General features: G+C 39.9%; 2 protein-coding genes across 7 annotated transcripts in view; one reads left to right on the top strand and one right to left on the bottom strand.

The window, feature by feature from the left end:
- GPR146 (G protein-coupled receptor 146) overlaps positions 1-12,211 on the top strand; it is a 55,604-nt gene extending 43,393 nt beyond the window's left edge. For 3 of the 6 annotated variants that reach the window (XM_049791618.1, XM_049791616.1, XM_049791619.1), the window contains one exon: positions 7,401-12,211. In XM_049791618.1, the coding sequence (XP_049647575.1) occupies positions 7,445-8,449 (1,005 nt within the window). In that variant the 5' untranslated portion in view covers positions 7,401-7,444 and the 3' untranslated portion in view covers positions 8,450-12,211. The other 3 variants (XM_049791620.1, XM_049791621.1, XM_049791617.1) reach the window with 3 other exon arrangements.
- C33H7orf50 (chromosome 33 C7orf50 homolog) overlaps positions 1-18,666 on the bottom strand; it is a 135,132-nt gene that overhangs the window by 78,918 nt on the left and 37,548 nt on the right. The window lies entirely within an intron of this gene.

Below are 18,666 nucleotides of genomic sequence, written 5' to 3' on the forward strand. Positions count from 1 at the left end.
TTTGCAGGAATTTCATTTGCCTCTTCTACCCCACAGCACTTTGGTTATTACAACCTGCCAGACCACTACCACACCGTCACTTTCTAACAGATATAACAGTCTCTTAAGAACACGCTTGGGCAGTTTTTATTTTGGTTTCCAGAGTAGTTGATCTTTTTTGTCTGTCTTTATTGGAGTGTATTATCTGTTCTCATAAGGTTTAAGCTGCTTAAAAATTGGGGGGGGGGGGAAGAAAAGAAAGCAAATCCAGTTATCTGTTTCACACACGTTGTTTTGAGCCATCTTCTATGAACTCTGAAGACTGAAGTAATTTCTTCAGTTCTAACCTAATATACAGAAAATGAGCCTCGTGAAAAACAGTTACCATAACCTAAAATCAAGTTTTCCTCTCTTTCTTCCAAACCAAAGGAGAATCTGAACTCATGTGTTGATGTTTACTGATCTGTGACAGCAATTTGCAGAGACTTACTTCTGACATGGCCTTACACAAACTCAGATTCCCAAAGAGATGAACAATCTAAATAGAAACAAAGAGTGCATCTGACATTGTTAATAGTTTTATATTATATGGAAAATTATTAGAATAATAATAATAGTGATGGTGATGTAAACAAAAGGTTAAAACAGGAAAAAAAAAATTTGCATCTATTTAGTAGGTTGCCAAGAGGCCAGGGGCAGTAAGCAGATTATTATGGCACAAGTGGGATTTGAATGACCAGGTAGTTGCTATACGGGTGACTCACCACAAAGAATGGAAGAATAAACAAGTGACAAGTGGTTGCCAACATCTGTGGAACAATAAAAAAAGTCACCTAGCAAGTGAGAGAGGGGCCCACAGGAAGGAGCTAAGTTTTGAAGCGCTCTGAAGACAACATATATTCAGAATTTCTGGAAAATCGGAGAGTGAGCAACCTCAAAGGATGACCAAAGCAAAATGCAAAAACTGATTTCAGAACCATGAGTATCCCTGTACTCATTCCACTTGTAACAAATACACCCTTATTAGTTCTTGAAAATTCAGTTTTTATTGTTGACTCAACATGCCCAAGAACAGCCCGAGATGTCCCAGGGGAAAGTAACAGAGAAGTAAGAAGGGAAAGAATGCCATACTTGGAAACCCTGTGATACGTCTGATATGATATCATGTATGTGTCACATGAGCAAATGATGATGGGGGTGCAGCATTAACTGTAATAGAGTCATCAGGGAGAGATAAAGAAAAAACAAGGGCCAGGCAGAGTGGAAAAAAGTTTTTTTAAAAAATGGGGAAATGTATGTAAGCATTTATGTCTGGACAGGAATAACACCGGACTTGGAGCAAGGGGAGGCAATAAGCTATAAAACTGGAAGTGGGCTCACAGCACTCGAAACTGTGCCGAATTAAGCAGGAGTAGGCAATAGTTGGGTGGTATGAGTCAAAGGGGGGTTTTAAAGCTTGTTTTAATTAATGTTATGCTGCTACTAAAGGCAGTTCATACTGCAGAGGGAATGGGTTTAGAAAACCAAAACCTGAGCCTAATGAGGGTAAAACCAGTGAGACCAGCAGGCTGGGCACCTGCTCTTCCCATCAGTTCACTCACCAGGGTGGCAAGCGCCTTGCTCCCTCTCACAGGACCAGGGACAGACAGTGCTACTGTAGAAAGAAAAAAATACCCCTCTTCCAACTGACCTCCTCTTGCTTTTTTATTTGCACGTTAAAATTAAACATCCAAGACAGGGTTATATTCAACGCTATTTTATATCAATTACTCTTGTTATTCAGTCATGGCTTCTTTCACATTATATTGTACTGAATTAACTACATTATAAAATGGAAGTGATATCAATTATAAACATACCGCCTGCCAAACTGGTCAATGATTGCACCACAGAGACATAAATGATAGGGTTGGAAGGGGCCTGTTTTTCAGCCCAGCACCCAGTATCAAGCAGGATTTTCTTCTCCACTAATGTTAAAAGCACTTTATCTGAGCTGTATCATTACATTATAAACAGCAGCAACTCAGCAACTAACTGCATAAGGAAAGTATATTCTGAAACCTATTTGCCTGCACTGCTGCATTTTTTCCCCTCACATACAATCTGGGCAATCTAGTTCTCTGTATATCCAGCCAACAAGTCTTCTGTTAATCCCTATGGTATGTATATAAGCTAGTAAGCCTAAAAAAATGTCATGTTACCCAGACGGAGAGGTAAGAGCAGCGTGACACTTCATTTTCTCCTACTTGAGAGTTCAGAGTGTGTTCCCCTTGAGGTACAACTAATTGCAGGTATGCTGTTTTCCAGAAATACCAATCATCCATTATTGAAAGTTTTAAGAAATAATCCATAAGTAATATTTAGCATGACACTCTCAAAAAGCACCTTGCAAACTCTGACGAGCAGCTGACAATCTACTAAGTCGTGGTTTATGCATATATGCAACACTCCTGGCCAAGCTTTTTGGTTTTCTCAGTCTTGATCTGAAACAAACCTGTGCAGTCCCGCAAAGCTCTCTGTAGCGCTCAGCCTTCCCCTATGCAGTAAGTATCCTCGGGTTTCAGTCTCTCTAGGAATTAAGAGATCTGTGGAAACTGTAGAACACCTGATGAAGTAGGAGTCTTAGGCCTGTTTAGAGACTTACCTTGTTGGCAACAGCTTTATTAGCTATGCGTGGTTTATAATGGTATTGCAGCTTGTGAAAACACATATTCGGAGGTCAGATAATCTAGATAAAACCTCTTTCACATATAGATGATAGGAGAGCAAGTAGACAAATCATTTATTGTCTAAACAAAAAAAAGAGATAGTACTGCAGCTGGATAAAGCTTTGGGTTTTTTTAAAGTCAAAGAAAATAATCAGCTCATAGAATGGTCATGCTTGAAACTGTTAACCAACCTGCTCTGCAACTTAGTGCTGCATTGTGAATAAAAATGTCTGAAAAAAACCAGACTGCAGCCATGGACTCTGTAATACAACTAAGCAGCACTTCATTTTTTCTCATTAATTGAAGTTCATCTTACGCATCTTTTCTAAAATAATCTTTGCCACCAAGTGCTCTTAACTTTTATCTACAGTGTTGGAAGGAGTTTTTCTTAAGCACTTCACGCAAATTTTTTGTCTAAATAAAACCCCTTTCAACTTTTATGACATGTAATGAAATTGGCTTTCGGCCAAGTATCAGAACTCTAAAAGTACTTCTGCGCTCCCACCTTTCCTACATTGCTACTTCTGCAATGAACTCATGATGATTAAAGTCCTTCTGCAGTTTTGAGGCAGCAAAGATTTGATGCCACAGTTCGTAACACAGATTTATCCATAGCACCTATGCAATTCTGTCTGCAGACTATGTATCAAATGGGAACGTAGGAATTTTCTGCCATTTGGGAGTTGCAGGGGTTTTACAGTATCCATAATGAATTGTTAAATACAAACCAAGAAGCACAGACCGTGCCTAAAAAACCCAAACTGGAGTCAGATAGAGTAAGTCAACACGAACTGAGTAACCATTTTTAGTGCTTCTCTGGTATTTATTCCGTAAACACCTGCTGAATTTTTAATTGAGGGATTTTTATTGGTGTTTATTTGCTATGGAATAAAGCTTCAGAATCTCTAAATATAAGACAAATTATTTTGAAAAAGTAAGGCGGCTCTTGGTTTTGGTTGACGATCAGTTAAAAACATATTTTGAAGGTAGTAACTTCAGTTCTGAGGAGTTTCCGTACGAAAACCAGACCAACCACGGTACAAAATTCAGTACGGGATAAACGATCACCCTACATTTCAAAGAAATCTTTCAAGGAATTATCCATTTTAAAGGCGTCGAATATAGACGCTCACATCCCTTAATTGCCACTGACACGCAAACACCCTTTAGAACAGCCGTCTTTTCAACTTTTCAAAAACGGCAACAGAATGGAATCCATAACAGCATCCCCAAATGAGGCTCGCATCGTAACGCCCTTTCAGAACAACCCAACCAAATCTCCAAATTCAAAGTAAACTCCTCTCCTAGCTTGTATTACAAGCTGGCTCACCTTCGCAAGCGGCGCAAGCACCTGCGCGCTTCGCAGCACGACGATTTTTAAATAGCGGTTGTTTAGGACGTAGGGCCTGCAAAAACGAAACCTCAAAGCTACGCGTTCTCATCCCACGTTCAAAATAAAGCCACGCTCTCGAACGAGAGCCGTCGCTCGGCCTTGCAGGGAACGGAGCGGCCTCTCCAGCGTCCCTGGAGAAGCCCAGCCCGGCTGACAATACCGTCACCAACCCCGATATTCGAAGGAGTAAATCTGAGCCGCGGAGCCTAATCCCAGCCGGATTTGCGCGCTCGCTCTCCTCCGAGCACAGCCTCTCACTGCTGGAAACTGGCTGTAAACAGGGAAAGGGAGGGGCCTGCCGCCTGCCAAGCCAAGCAGAAACTTGTGAGTAAGTTCCAGAGGAAAAACAAGTGCAGCGCAGCAGGCAGGCAGGCGGGCAGGCAGGCCGGCCGGCCGGCCGAGCAGCGCGCTGCCGAGGGGCCATCACCATGTTTTCCAAGGGAACCGAGCCGGGGCTCGGCAGCCGGCTGCCTGCCGCGGAATCGCCGCTTAGCAACCGCCCGCGGAGCCGCGGAGAACGGGAACTGGAGGTACGCGGCTGGGCAGCACCGCGGGGCCGAGCGAAGGGCCGGGGGAGAGCGGCGGCGGGCAGGGCGCGCTGCCGGCCGGGGGAGAGCGGCGGCGGGCAGGGCGCGCTGCCCGGCGGCGCTTCGCGTTCCGAGCTCGGCTTTCGGAGCCGGCGCGAGTGTTAAAAAAGCGGAGGGGAGCAGGGGAGGGGAGGCGTGAGGGAGGGCCGAGGCAGGGCACAGAGAACGGGAGGGCTGCGGCGTTACCTTGCTGACGGGAGGGGAGCGGGGGCGGCGAGGCTCGGGGCTGGGGAAGGGGCGGGTTGAGGGCGACCGAGGGCAAGAGGTCCGCGGCCGAAGCGTCGGGAGGAGCGGGGCAGGCACGGTCTGCGGGGAGAAAACTTCCTTCGAAATGACAAAAGACACGGCCCCGCGAGGAATGCTGAGCCGGGCCCGTACGGCACAGCGGACAGGTTCAGTGCCGGCACAGGTAAGTGACAATTGAAAAGGGTCCTTTCCACGCGAGTTGGGCAAAGCCAGCTCACCTGGTCGTTCAGAAGTCAGTCAACAAAATTTCTTCAGAAAATGGTGTCATTGCGGAGTTTAGTTCTGCTCGTTTGGGAGGTAAGTTTTGTGATTTCATAAGATGTGTTCGTAAGGTTTGGTAATTTCGTAAGATGACTGTTTAGCACAATGAGTTACCTACCATTGCTGTCATTAAAATAGAATTGCCGTATGTCACTGCCGTTAGAGGATGTAAAGAAAAAAAGAGGTAATTACTAAAAACACTCTGGAAACCAGACAGCCCCCTGCCCTCTAAAATATAAAGCGTGGTAGCAAAGACTGTTGATCTTCTGAGACAATATAGAGGCAAGTATTCTGCGGCTGATGTAATTCAGTCTGGAGTAATCAAAGCTACATGCTTAAGGATAAACCTACATAATGGAATTACGTGATCGTATCCATGCCTGTGCTTAGTCACCCTTGCACTCACCGTAATGCATGCATTTGCAATATCTGGTTCCAGTCGGCTGCTTTGGTCGAATCAAGTCATAACAGTTCAATGAGATGTGATTTCGGTTGCCTTCGAGTGTGCAAAATAGCTTTTCTTTTTGTTTCTTAAAACAACAGATGCTTCCTGAAAATAAAACTGGGTTGTTTTCAGTGCTCAAAAATAGTATGAGGTTTGAAGGGCAACATAAAGATACTATACTTTCTACTCATATGCAGTACTTACTGTAGCTGAAGAACTGATTTGAGAAAACAAAGAAAAAAAGTAAGTTTTTCCACAAAGGTGAAAAAAAGGTTTGAAAACAACAGAACTGCATCTTGTGCTGCTGCCACAGAAGCCGCTTCTCTGAGGAAATCCAAAATACGACAGTGGAATAAAAAATTGTTTGCCCAGCTAAAATTACTGTATTTTCAACCTGTTTTCTGGCACGGGCTATGGTATTTAGAAAAATTGTGCACAAAACAATGGCAATGGAAGATAAAAAAAAATGGAAGTTGACACGATTCTGGAACAAATTCTGTACTATGGCTGAAGTGTCAAAGGATTGGCAGCACTAGAGAGATGCAAGCACATATCCGTATGCTTACAAAACCCGCACTGTATAATTTAGCTATATGGTTCATGGAGTATAGCATGTTGTCTGGTAACATTCATTTTAATTGCACAATATTTATTGTGGATTTGATTAAATCTTGTCTCTCTGGAAAGAATGCAGGTAGGTGTACTTATACTTTCCCATACGTGCTAAAAGGGAAGCACACAATACAACGCTGAGTATGTGACAGTATCAGAGTACACGTAACATGGGAAATCACCTGCTGCATAAATTCTACACTGTCCTAAAAATGGCCTGCCAGGAAGAATAACCATGATTTTAAGGCTGTGGATGTTTTCAGTTGCACTTCAGAGATTACTTCTTATTTCTGCATTTTGGAAAGAGACTTTTCATGATTGCTTTGAAGATCAATGATTTCATTTAAAATGTTATCTCTTTACTGACAATAAAGCAAAGATAGCTGGACAATAACTACTGATACTAGCATACTTTTTAAAGAATTCAAGCTGTTTTGAGAGGAAATGATAGATAATTCTTGCCTTTTTGGAAAGTCAGGCTGCCCTGATATTAGGTTCCCTGTACTACAGAGGTCCATTGTTTTTTCAGAACTAAATGGTTATAGGTTGGAAGTCTGAATACAAACTGATCTATAAGAAACACCCCCTTCGCCTCATTTCCCAGTTTCCTCTAGTCTTTGTCAATTTTATCAGTGACCAGTATACATCCACCCTACTGCCTTGGATATGCCTCCTAAGAAACTATCTTTTTAAGAGAGCTTATTTAACACCTTCGAGAACTCTAGTCTCCAACTTATTGCTAAGATTTGTGCTTCAGCTTATGTCTGTCAATTCTTCAGCAGCTACCCTTACATAGTATTAGCTATATAAAAGGTATTGTTTAATATTTTTTAAAAATGTACTAATCTTCATGTATATTACATTGGTTCTTATTTTAAAGATACACAGTTTATTATTTACTTCTGTTGAGTGTCCTGTATCAACTCATTTGCTACTAATTTAATTTAAATTAAAACTTCAGAACATTTACTAGTGCCATGAAATTTTGAATCACAGATTACTTTCTTCTAGACTAGCAAGACCAAACGGCACTTCAGTCACTGACCTTAAATTGATTAGTTTACGTGAAGCATGTAATCTCCATCTTTAAAATGTTTTCTTCATACTACATTGCTTTTCACTTAGAATACAATATTTCAACAATACTTTCACTATTTCTCTCTCTGCAGAATTGCTGGTAACCAGCGGAGAAGATACAAAAGCTAAAATCACTATGTGGAGCTGTGAAACCTTAAACAACAGTACCGAGAACAGCGAGGACCAGCACCTCTGCCATGACTTCCACCTTGTGCTTTCCATCTTTTCCCTACTCTACCTCATTATATGTTTCCCAATTGGCCTTTGTTACAACGGCTTGCTGGTCCTAGTTAATCTCTATAACAAAGCTACTATGACTATGCCAGATGTTTACTTTGTCAACATTGCCATTGCTGGTCTCATCATCAACGCTCTGGCACCAGTGTACCTTCTAGGTCTTGCCAATACGAAGTGGGCCATCTGGAATTCCAACAATGAAGTTTATATTACCTTACTTATTCTGTTCAACGTCTCATCTTTAGTTACCATGTACTCTACTACATTACTCAGTCTGGACTACTACATTGAACGTGCTCTACCTAGAACTTACATGTCGAGTGTGTACAACACCAAACACGTTTGTGGATTCATATGGGGTGGTGCCATGCTTACAAGTTTTTCATCTCTCCTGTTCTACGTCTGCAATCATGTATCCACTAAAATAATTGAATGTTCCAAGATGCAGAACAAAGAAGCAGCAGATGCCATTATGGTCTTTATCGGGTATGTTGTACCAGCTATCGCTGTACTGTATGCACTTACATTAATCTTGCGAATACGCAAAGAGGCTACACCACTGGATCAAGACACTGGACGATTAGATCCATCGGTGCACAGGCTTTTGATTGCCACAGTCTGTACACAGTTCACGTTATGGACACCCTATTACGTTATTCTTTTGGTAAGCACATTCACTAATGCACAAGGAAGAATTGCAGATGAAAACTACAGTCGAATATTACATTTTACCAAGATTTTATCAAAATTCTTGGCTTTCTCAAGCAGCTTTGTAATGCCTCTGCTCTACAGATACATTAACAAAAACTTTCCCAACAAATTACGACGCTTGCTTAAAAAGATACACTGTGGGAATCAAGGGTGTTCTCATGAACGCACAGTAGTACAGCAAGTTATGACGTAGGTATTAAAGAACGCTCTCTGGTGCTCTGTTACTGCAGTACTTCGCCTACTTCGTACTGGGACTGTGATACTGCTGCGGAGTCATTAATGTCAGAGTCCCAACCAAGAGGCTAGAAGGAGCTTTCCATTACAGTTAAATGAAACAGTCTTAATTTTCAAATAGTTAATTGTTGGCTGAAACCTTGTGAGACTCTGGCCTATGTGCTGTAATACCTGTGACATCTAATACTTGCCGTGCACTGAATTAGTTACAAAGCATAAACTCTGTCTTCATTGCTCTAATATTCCTGTCTGAAGAAATCACTAAGCAGTTTATTGAAGTCTTGACCGAAGACACAGCACCTTGTATCTTGTATAGAAAAAGGTATTGCCTTGTTTTCTGTACAAAGAAGGAATAGTGCTATCCTTGATGAAGTAAATACCTTTTTTCAATGAAGATGATATAGATGATCTTTACTAAAGATCATAATATCCAATTATACATGTCCAAATAGTAAATGTTAATTATAAATTATTTAATTTCTTTCTCCATCACTGAATCCCCTCTAAAAGAAGCCTAATTTACCATTTCCAGAAAATATTTTCTCATACAAGCTAAACTAAGTTTTAATGTTTAAATTGAGTTCTTCTAGAAATAACAATTAACAAAAACATGTTTTATTTTTCCAGTACTTTGTTTGCATCCTAAAACATTTCAAGAATTCAGAAATATTTATTAACTAATTCTAAGGGAACAGAGAGATGTCTGTTCCACATATTAAAATGAAGGACGCTGGTTTACAAAGTTAAATCAAAATCTATCTAGTAAAGATTGTCTGGCTAAGTATTATGGTCCACGTATGTTCATGTAACGAGAGTAATCTTAAAAGTATCTTAAAAATAAATACGTTTATGATTAACATTTTGTATTTTCAAGGGATATATTTGCAACAAATACATTAAAATCTCATTAACCTAGGGCATCACTGGAGGTTTGGAAGCCATACAAGATCCCTCAACACATACAAGGTTTTAGAATGGGCGTATTATATAGGAATCCCAGTCAGCATCAGCTTCTTGCTGACCTCTTAGAGATGAGTGCCTCCCAATGTGACTCTTGAATACACAGTAAAAGTACAGTTTCTGTATTTCACAGCGGGGATGAAGAAATCCAATCCAGATTGCCAAATTTTACCGAGTGTATGAAATATGTAAGAAACACAAATGTGCTGCGGGAAGCAAATTAACAGTTACCCACAACAGCAAACTATGAAACGTTGACCCAAGAACTGCCTGTTCCTATGCTGTTGTTGCATTATTAGTGACGGAGCGGGGTAGAAGTTAAACTCACATTCTCCCACTGGTTTTGGGGCAGTAAGACATCTTTGTCACTCGCCCTGCAACACAGCAGAATCATTTCATTGCTTAATCTGTCATAACTGAAATTCCGCATGACTTTACTCAAAAAATGTGGCTTTTCAAGCCTCTGGTATAGAAAAAACATGGAGCAAAACCAGAATTAAACCTTTTCCTTTGCTTATAGCACGATCTCATCTGATAATTGGTCCTAATTTGTCAGCAAGTTCTAAGTTCTAAATGGGAAGCAGGTGAGGAATAGCCTTTTCAGATCTTTTCCCTTCTTTTTGATATTATTCAAGTAATTTCTTCTCATAGCCATCTTTGCTTATCTTCTTCATACACAAGCATCTCTTAAGTTATCAACATCCTGGTTGGAGACTCTCCATTAATCTTTACTTTTTTAATAGCTTTTCATATTTTATTGATTTTTTTTTAACCCTTAAGCCCTATACAGTAAATCATCTATTTCTGTGGCGCTTTCCCCACACAAAAACTATCCAGCACAACTACATCAATTTACTTTATTGTTTTAGCCTGTTGATGAAAACACTGTTAAGGAACGAAGCCTTTCTTTATCATTGTGTCCGATTCACACACTAATTTAGAGTGCCTCCATGCTGACAGGATACTGGCTGCTTTGGTTGGTTTTTCTTCCCCTTGAGAGGTGTTCTGTGGATTTCTATGCATCTTGAGCATTCAAGCTCACTTCTACACAGAAGTGCTTAAGAAAGAAATCCTTCCTTACAGCTGTCAAGCAAATAAGCTCCTCTTCTTCCCATCTGAAGAAAATTAGGTTTCCTAATACACCACATTAAATCTCTCATGTAAAATCTGTTAAAGAAATTCTGTCCCATTATGCAGGAAAAATTCCAGCAGGGAGGAACTGGCTTATCTGGTGTGAGTAGAGGCTTCCAGAACTGGAATACTGCCAGAACAGTGTGGCTGAACAGGCAGCATTAAATGTAATTTTAACTTCCACGTTGCTTTCTTACTTCCATTTCCCCCTTCTCCTAAGACATCATACTTTCTAACAGGACTGTTGCATTTATTTCTGTTCCTTTCTCTCCATGTTAAACTCCCAGTTTCAGGTCACGGCTCTTATAATTTCTCTTTATCTTTTCACTTCTCTGTGCTATTTATTTAATTTTCATTCTGCTGCTCTGTTTCCATCCACGCTTGGTCTTGTACACTCGGTACCGTTCACCACTCACTTGACTCCTTTATGATGACCCAAATCTTACTCAATGATTTGACATTACAAATGGATTTATGTAGTAAAATGGAAGCTGCTGTTTAAGAGATGGAGAAAGAACAAGTTTTTATATAATTTACACTTGAAATATCAATTTTTATTTTTTCTCCTAATTTTTTTAATGCAAAGTACGTTTGCGTGTATCCTTGATAATATAATGTGATGGCAATCATATAGACAACTTTCATAATTTAATAAACAAGACTGATATCCGCTCAACGTCTTTTAGGAGTTAATTTGATATATTAGCTGCCTCAAAGAAACTGTGCCACGGAGCTGCCTGACTGCTATTCTCTTAAGGAAATTCTGAACTTAATTGCAGCACCCTCACATGGTATCTCTTAAAAAGCAGTATCCCAAAAAACTACAGCTTTCCAATATTTATGTAAAGAACGGTAGCTGAGCAAGTGCAGTGAAATACTTAATGAAATACATGGCATCATAAATATGGAAGAACTTTTATGAACAAATCTTTAATATACAAAGTTCTCAAGAATGGGGCCCTTCCATTTCAAATACCTGAAGGTTTCTGATGACTGTAAATAGGGGCTTATCTATTTTGCATTTAAGTAAATATGAATAAAATACTGTATATATGCAAGATAAAAATCAGCCTACTGATGTAAAAAGAATTTGCAAAGAATTTATTAAATTATTTCTTAAAGTGTATCATTTAAACCTCTGAACAGTAAAGTGTAATGTATGTTCCTGTATGTATATACTGTATACTAGAAAGTAAGCACTAGTTAAGTGCCATTATTAACAGTGTTATTTTCTCACAAAATTAAACTTAATATTTGAGTTGATCTATGGCTTATAGCCCTCTTGCTGAACTGCCAATTAAGTCAAATCAATGAACTAAAATAATGTTGTGCTCTGCTTCTGCTTGAATTATTAACACAGCAAGCTCAAGACAGGTCCTTGTTGACTAAGCTAATAGAGGTCCTCGTTTCAAAAGTTTCCATTTGAGAATCAAGTTGAGTTGGTCTCTGAAGACATAATTTCAGTTAATGAAAGAAAGTGATCAACCACTAGAAAATTTCTGGTTCTATTAAAATGAAGAGATGTAGCCTCCAATATTATGTCAAAATACTATAGAAATGGACTTTCTGCAAAGCTTCACAAAGGAACTATTGACTCATAATAATTCTTAATAAAAAGTGTTAAAGTGTATCTGGTCAGTAAGATGTGTGATTTTTTTTTTTTTTTTTTTGGCTTTGATAGAAACATATTCTAGACAAGGTTAAACCTGTGTTGCTTCACTGAATCAAAACAACAAATTGCATGACTTGGATGTCAAAGGAGACGTGTTACCAGATTTTCCAGGCCATAATTTTGACATCATTAAAATCTCATTATTCATCAGCATGAAGTTAGCTGAGATGAAAGCAAGAAGGCGCATCCCCTCCAACTTTTTCAGCATAAAGAATCCTGCATAGACTAGACTAACAATGCACTACAGAAATACAAGGCTGGTGATTAATGTGCACTTCGGCCACGTCCTTGTCACTTCCTCTCCTTTGTGCTGCCACAAATGAGATCTCGGAAGTCAGCTCCCTGTAGAATTTCTCTTGTTTCCCAGAAGAACATAACATAACAACCCATACCTTTGGCATCCCAAAGAAAATTTAGCCTTAAGAATATAATGCACCTCATAATACATTTACTGCTGTAACCAGTGCATATAGCCAAAAGATAACCCGCCATGGATCAGTTAGTTTACCCCACACATATGAAAATATTTTCCTGGCTATACTTTCAAAATCATTAATTTGTTCCCTTTAAATTTTCTGTAAAGTCTTGGAAGACAGCAAGTAAAAGCAAACTCTATATAAAATGGTTATTGGTGAATTCCTTAAAGAAAAAAACTTAGTCCAAGGCGCTGAGTGTTAAGTTTCAGTGAGAAATAAATGAAAATAGCAACTGTGAAAATGGAAGTTGCAGTATTATATCATTTAGTCAAAGCCTAGTATCTGACAAGATGCCCGTACCTCCATACAATGGTTTAAAGAGTATTTTCTATTGCTTTAATTGGAGAGCCAGCATCTCTAAACAAGACAGTAGTGATTTTCTGATGCTTCATTCCTCCAAGCTTTAAGATATAACCATCATACATAAAAAGGCTATGTCTGGATTAGTAAAACCCCTTTCATACAACATAGACTTGAAGGATCTTAACGAGAACAGAGTTGGTTAATAAGCAGGAAGTTAACAAGCCTACAGGTCTGCAAAGGGTGAACTACATAAATGCAAGTAAAAAAAGTTAACAGGTACAACCAAGTCAATTGGTTTATACTAGTACAAACCAGGCCAACATGGCATCAGACTCTGCCTTTTTCTGTCAATACAAAGAGATTTCACTGAAGACAACCACATTTTGGAGCAGTTGCAGAAAATACACATTTAACTATCATTATATAATGGGAAAACAGGCCCCAAGGTTGCCAAGAAAATATGACACTGCTACCAGAAAAAACTCAAAGGGAAGTGACACTTTTTTTTAAAAAAAAAAAAAACAAAGATTCAATTAAATTGGGTTTGTGCTATGGATAAGTACATAGCTAGAACCTCATTTATCATTGCTCATTAAAAATGAAAGCAGTACAGTGCTCAGGCTAGAGACCTTCTCATGAGCTTTACTGCAGCAGCACAGGACTGGTGAGAGAAAACAAAAGCAGAATCTGGCCAAGTGCTGCTCTCAGTTCTGCTGTTAGCCGAGGACTTTGAGAAATACTGACTTTTGCCTAAGTTTCTGCAGCTGTAAAGTGCTCAATGCACTGATGAATCTGAAACATACGCTCTAAGGTTAATTTTTCCAGTTTCTTAGTAAGTGAAACCTTGGGTATTTCTTAACTATCTCACACAATACTTTTTCCAAGTGAAAGCAACCTAAACATACAAACCAGTTGTGCAGACTGCCATGGCAACAAATTTGAAGTGTGAAATGTTTCCTCTGTTGCATTTCCTTTAGCTTTCCAGTATATATCAGCACACTGTCACATATGCTGAATACATTCTTTTTCCATCAGGAGAGAAGAGGATCTATTATCTACTTTGTCATTCCACTTTCTTCCCACCAAGTCCTTTCCTTACCTTGGAAGTCCATGTGATTTCCTTATATTCCTCCCTTCTAAAGAACTGGCACTTTTAATTACTTTCACAAGAATGGTCAAAATTATTCACAGTCTACAGCAGGCAGAATTCTTGTATTATTAGAAATCATGACAGTAAAAGATTTTTAAAACACCAGATTCTTAATATACTATTTATGAATTAAATATACAATTATATTTAAGAAAAATACTTCCTACCAAAAGTTCTTTAAAACAAATAATTCGTAACCAGAAAGACAATCCATTTTATCTAGTTTAAAAGTACTTGATAATGCATTATATTAAAAAAATAAATAAGCAGCAGCATAAATAGTCCCAACTCAGAGACCTGGAGAGAAGACTAATAAGAAAAGAAACAGATTTACAATTAAAGACCTCTTGCAGGAACTGCACCTGCAAGCATACTGCCCAACAGTCGGAATAATTCTCCCATAAAAATGCAGAGAAAGTGCTCAACTCTGGATAAAGTTAACCTTCAAAAACACAGAATTAATCTCCTAAATTAAAGTGGGTTTATCACAAATCTCACTGATATCGATAGGAAGTTCTACGCATTACTGTGGTGGGTTGACCCTCGTTGGGTGCCAGGTGCCCATCAAAATTGCTCTACCACTCCCCCTCCTCAACTGGACAGGGGAGAGAAAATATAATGAAAGGCTCACGGGTCGAGGTAAGGACAGGGAGAGATCACTCACCAATTGCTGTCATGGGCAAAACAGACTCCACTTGGGGAAACCGATTTGATAAAAAATTAAACGAGAGTAGAATAATGAGAAATAAATCCAAATCTTAAAAACACCTTCCCCCCAATCCCTCCCTTCTTCCCAGGCTCATCTTCACTCCCAATTTTCTCTGTCTCCTCCTCCCAGCAGCACAGAGGGACGGGGAATGGGTGTTGGGATCAGTTCATCCCATGTTGTCTCTGCCGCTCCTTCCTCCTCAGGGGCAGGGCTCCGCACTTTTCCCCTGCTCCACTGTGGGGTCCCTCCCGTGGGAAACAGTCCTCCACGAACTTCTCCAATGCGAGTCCTTCCCACAGGCCACAGTTCTTCACAGACTGCTCCAGTGTGGATTCTTCCCACGGGCTGCAGTCCCTCAGGCACAGACTGCTCCAGCGTGGGTCCCCTGTGGGGTCACAAGCCCTGCCAGAAAACCTGCTCCAGCGTGGGCTCCTCTCTCCAGGGGTCCCCAGGTCCTGCCAGGAGCCTGCTCCAGCGCGGGCTTCCCACGGGGTCACAGCCTCCTTCGGGCACCCACCTGCTCCGGCGTGGGGTCCTCCCCGGGCTGCAGGTGGGGATCTGCTCCACCGTGGAGCTCCCTGGGCTGCAGGGGCACAGCCTGCCTCACCAGGGTCTTCCCCACGGGCTGCAGGGGAATCTCTGCTCCGGCACCCGGAGCATCTCCTCCCCCTCCTTCTGCACTGACCTGGGGGGCTGCAGGGCTGGTTCTCTCACATGTTCTCACTCTCTTTGGCTACAGTTGTGCACGGGTTTTTTTCCCCTTCTTAAATACGTTATCCCAGAGGCACTACCACCATCGCTGACGGGCTCGGCCTTGGCCAGCGGCGGGTCCATCTTAGAGCCGGCTGGTATTGGCTTTGTCAGACATGGGGGAAGCTTCCAGCAGCTTCTCACAGAAGCCACCCCTGTAGCCCCCCCCCGCTACCAAACCCTTGCCGCACAAACCCAATACAAGTACCAATTACAAAATGAATTGAAAAGCCTAATTTTAGCAACAGCATTTGCAAATTTAAGCTAAAATTTATCTTGAAGCTGGTAGAATTTCCACAACTATTTCTTAACTCATCTCCAAAACCTTTAAAAGATCATTTTGGAATTAATTCTGGTATTAGGCTATCAAAGCTGTTTTAGAAACTCCATCTGGTGGCCACTAGCGGAATACTCTTGCAGTTCCCAAAAGCAACAAGATCAGTAAAACTAATTAAACGATTTAAGTTAATCATTAGGAAAAAAAAAATCAGTCCCAGTTTCTGGTGAAACACAGATTCGTACTAGCTGGTCCTGTCTGCAGGCAGTAAGGGTATTGCTGCAAGTATTTGTAGGAAGAAACAAAATAAACCGTACCTTCTACAACAAACTGCTGCTGTGAGGATGAGGCAGGTAAGAGGAAAAATTTTGTTGCAAGAAACAAATCTCAACAATGGTTAATTTTGGTTTTGAACCTCACAGAATCATATTTAACCACGCTATTAGGTCTGATTATTCACAAGAAAAAAAATACTTACAAAAAAGCATATGTTTCTTGTATTGTTTTCTGAAACATCTGGTACTAGTCATTGTGGTTGACAAGATGCTCAAAGATCAAAGGAAGTGCCATTCCTATTCAGCTCCAGAACATTGTAATTCTTTCTAATTAAGTTATGGTTTCACTAGTTCACAATGAAATAGATTTCATACTTAATTAATACAGCAGTTTCTGAAATTTTTCAGGTCATCCTGTGTGCAGTTAAATAATCATTCCAGCACCTGCACTGCTATGCAGAGATCAGATCTCTTATAAAACTTGCCATTAGGAAAAGCTTCTTTCCACCCTTTAATAGAAGTAGAGTATTATTTGGAAATACAGGCAATTTTTGAGCTCTCATAGCTGAGTTATGTAGATGATCTACCCATACTGAGGAATTTATTTTGTGATTGATAGAAATATTAGTGTATAGTAATAATAATAAAATACTGGGTTTTATAAAACAACTTACATTACAAACAGTGCCCAAATAAGCCAGTATAAAATCACTAATAGCGAATCATGGGCAAGCAACCCTGAGATGTGAAGGCAGCAATCACACAGCACAGAGCATGGCTGTTCTAGAATAAAAGGAAGAAATGTTGATTTACAACCAGCCTCTGAGGCATAGGTAATTATTAATACCAATGCTTATGTATACACATTTCCAACTTGTGCTTTTTTTAACCCTGTCCAAGCAGAGAGTTCCAACCAGAGGCAGTAAGACTATCCAATGTTACAAATTCACATAGCTCCATGTACCTTACAAATCAGCATAAGCACCTGAATTCCATTTAAAAAAAAAAAAAAAAACAACAAAAACCAAAAAAACAAAACACTCAAAAAACCCCTCCAAAACCAAACATACAGGGAATATAATACTGCAAGGTTTTTTTGTTCTAAAATTCATCCATAAAGAAAATTCCTTTAACTTTCTTCAAGCTAGCAATTCCTGGGTTTATGTACAACTTCCCTGCTCCCCCCCCCCCCTTATTTTTTTATGTCAAAGGCCTAATCTTCCATGGTGATTTAATCAAGGATGCAAATTTCCTTGCTGTCAAGCAAAAAAAGACTAAACATGTATAAAATTAAAAGCAAGACCTTTCACAAGAACAATTTTACAGAGTGACTGGCAACTATGCATCAATGTAACAAAAGCCTTAGAATAGATGCTCTTCTCAAAATTTTTTTTTCCAGGAATTTTGAGTTATTGCATTAATACAAGTAGCCTTAAGGTGCTAAAATGCCACCAAGAAAAGCTTCCAATATGTAAGCTCAGCCCTTGAATAGAGTCAAAGCAATCTTTGACTAACTCTGTAGCTAATATCCCACACTCAAGTTGGGGTTTTTTTGTTACATAACAACACTAGAGAAAGAATTAGGATGGAAATACACAGTAGTTTATGGGAAAGACCTTTGAAAAAAATTGTAGATTATTTCACAATTCAAAATTCCAGTAACACAGCAATTGCTTTTCATCATAATACACCGGGGAATGGGCAATAACAGCCATTTCATATTCCAAAACAATCCTATCGTACTACACAGGGACAGTTTTCTTAATAGCATTACATAAAAAGGGCAAGAAAAGATATCCTGATTGAGAGCAGAAGACAACAGCATAGGCTAAAAAACAGACTTCAGGCTTCTCATGCAGTATTAGCTCCCTAACAATAATAATTACCCTAGAGCAATCCAGTCCAATCCTTAGACTAACTGCAAGCTTACTGCAGCCTTTGGTTTCTGTCCTTGATGACTGTGGCTATTTGATGCTGCGCCCAAGCAAACAAGAGCTTTTCCGCTCACCCGAATGTTGTGACTCTCTGCTGAACAACTGACCACGATAATTCAAGAGGAAGGTGAGCAAGGCAGAATCACCATCTCCATAATACCTCACTGGACGGATCTGCTTTAAGCCAGAGAATAAAAAGACTGAAATCTCCATGGTTTCAGCATCTCACAAGCCAGGAGCATTGAACGATGTTTGTTACGGAAGAGGGAGAAGTTTCTCTCATCTGGCATACATGTATGTGAGAGAAAGAGACTTCCCTTCAAATGAAACCTACTGTCAGGGATCTGTACTCTGCCAAACACATCAGTAATATTGGTCAATTAAGAGAAATTATTGGGTTTGGTCAGAAGAAGAGAGGCTCACATCTGCTTTCTTTATAACAACATCTGTCACTCAGTACTAGATATATTTATTTTGCCACAGGAACAATAAGATGTGTTAAAAAATAAACAAGAGTTTTGCCCACCACAGCATACTGT

This window comes from Accipiter gentilis, chromosome 33 (genome assembly GCF_929443795.1).
Source record: "Accipiter gentilis chromosome 33, bAccGen1.1, whole genome shotgun sequence".
Lineage (NCBI taxonomy): Eukaryota > Metazoa > Chordata > Aves > Accipitriformes > Accipitridae > Astur > Astur gentilis.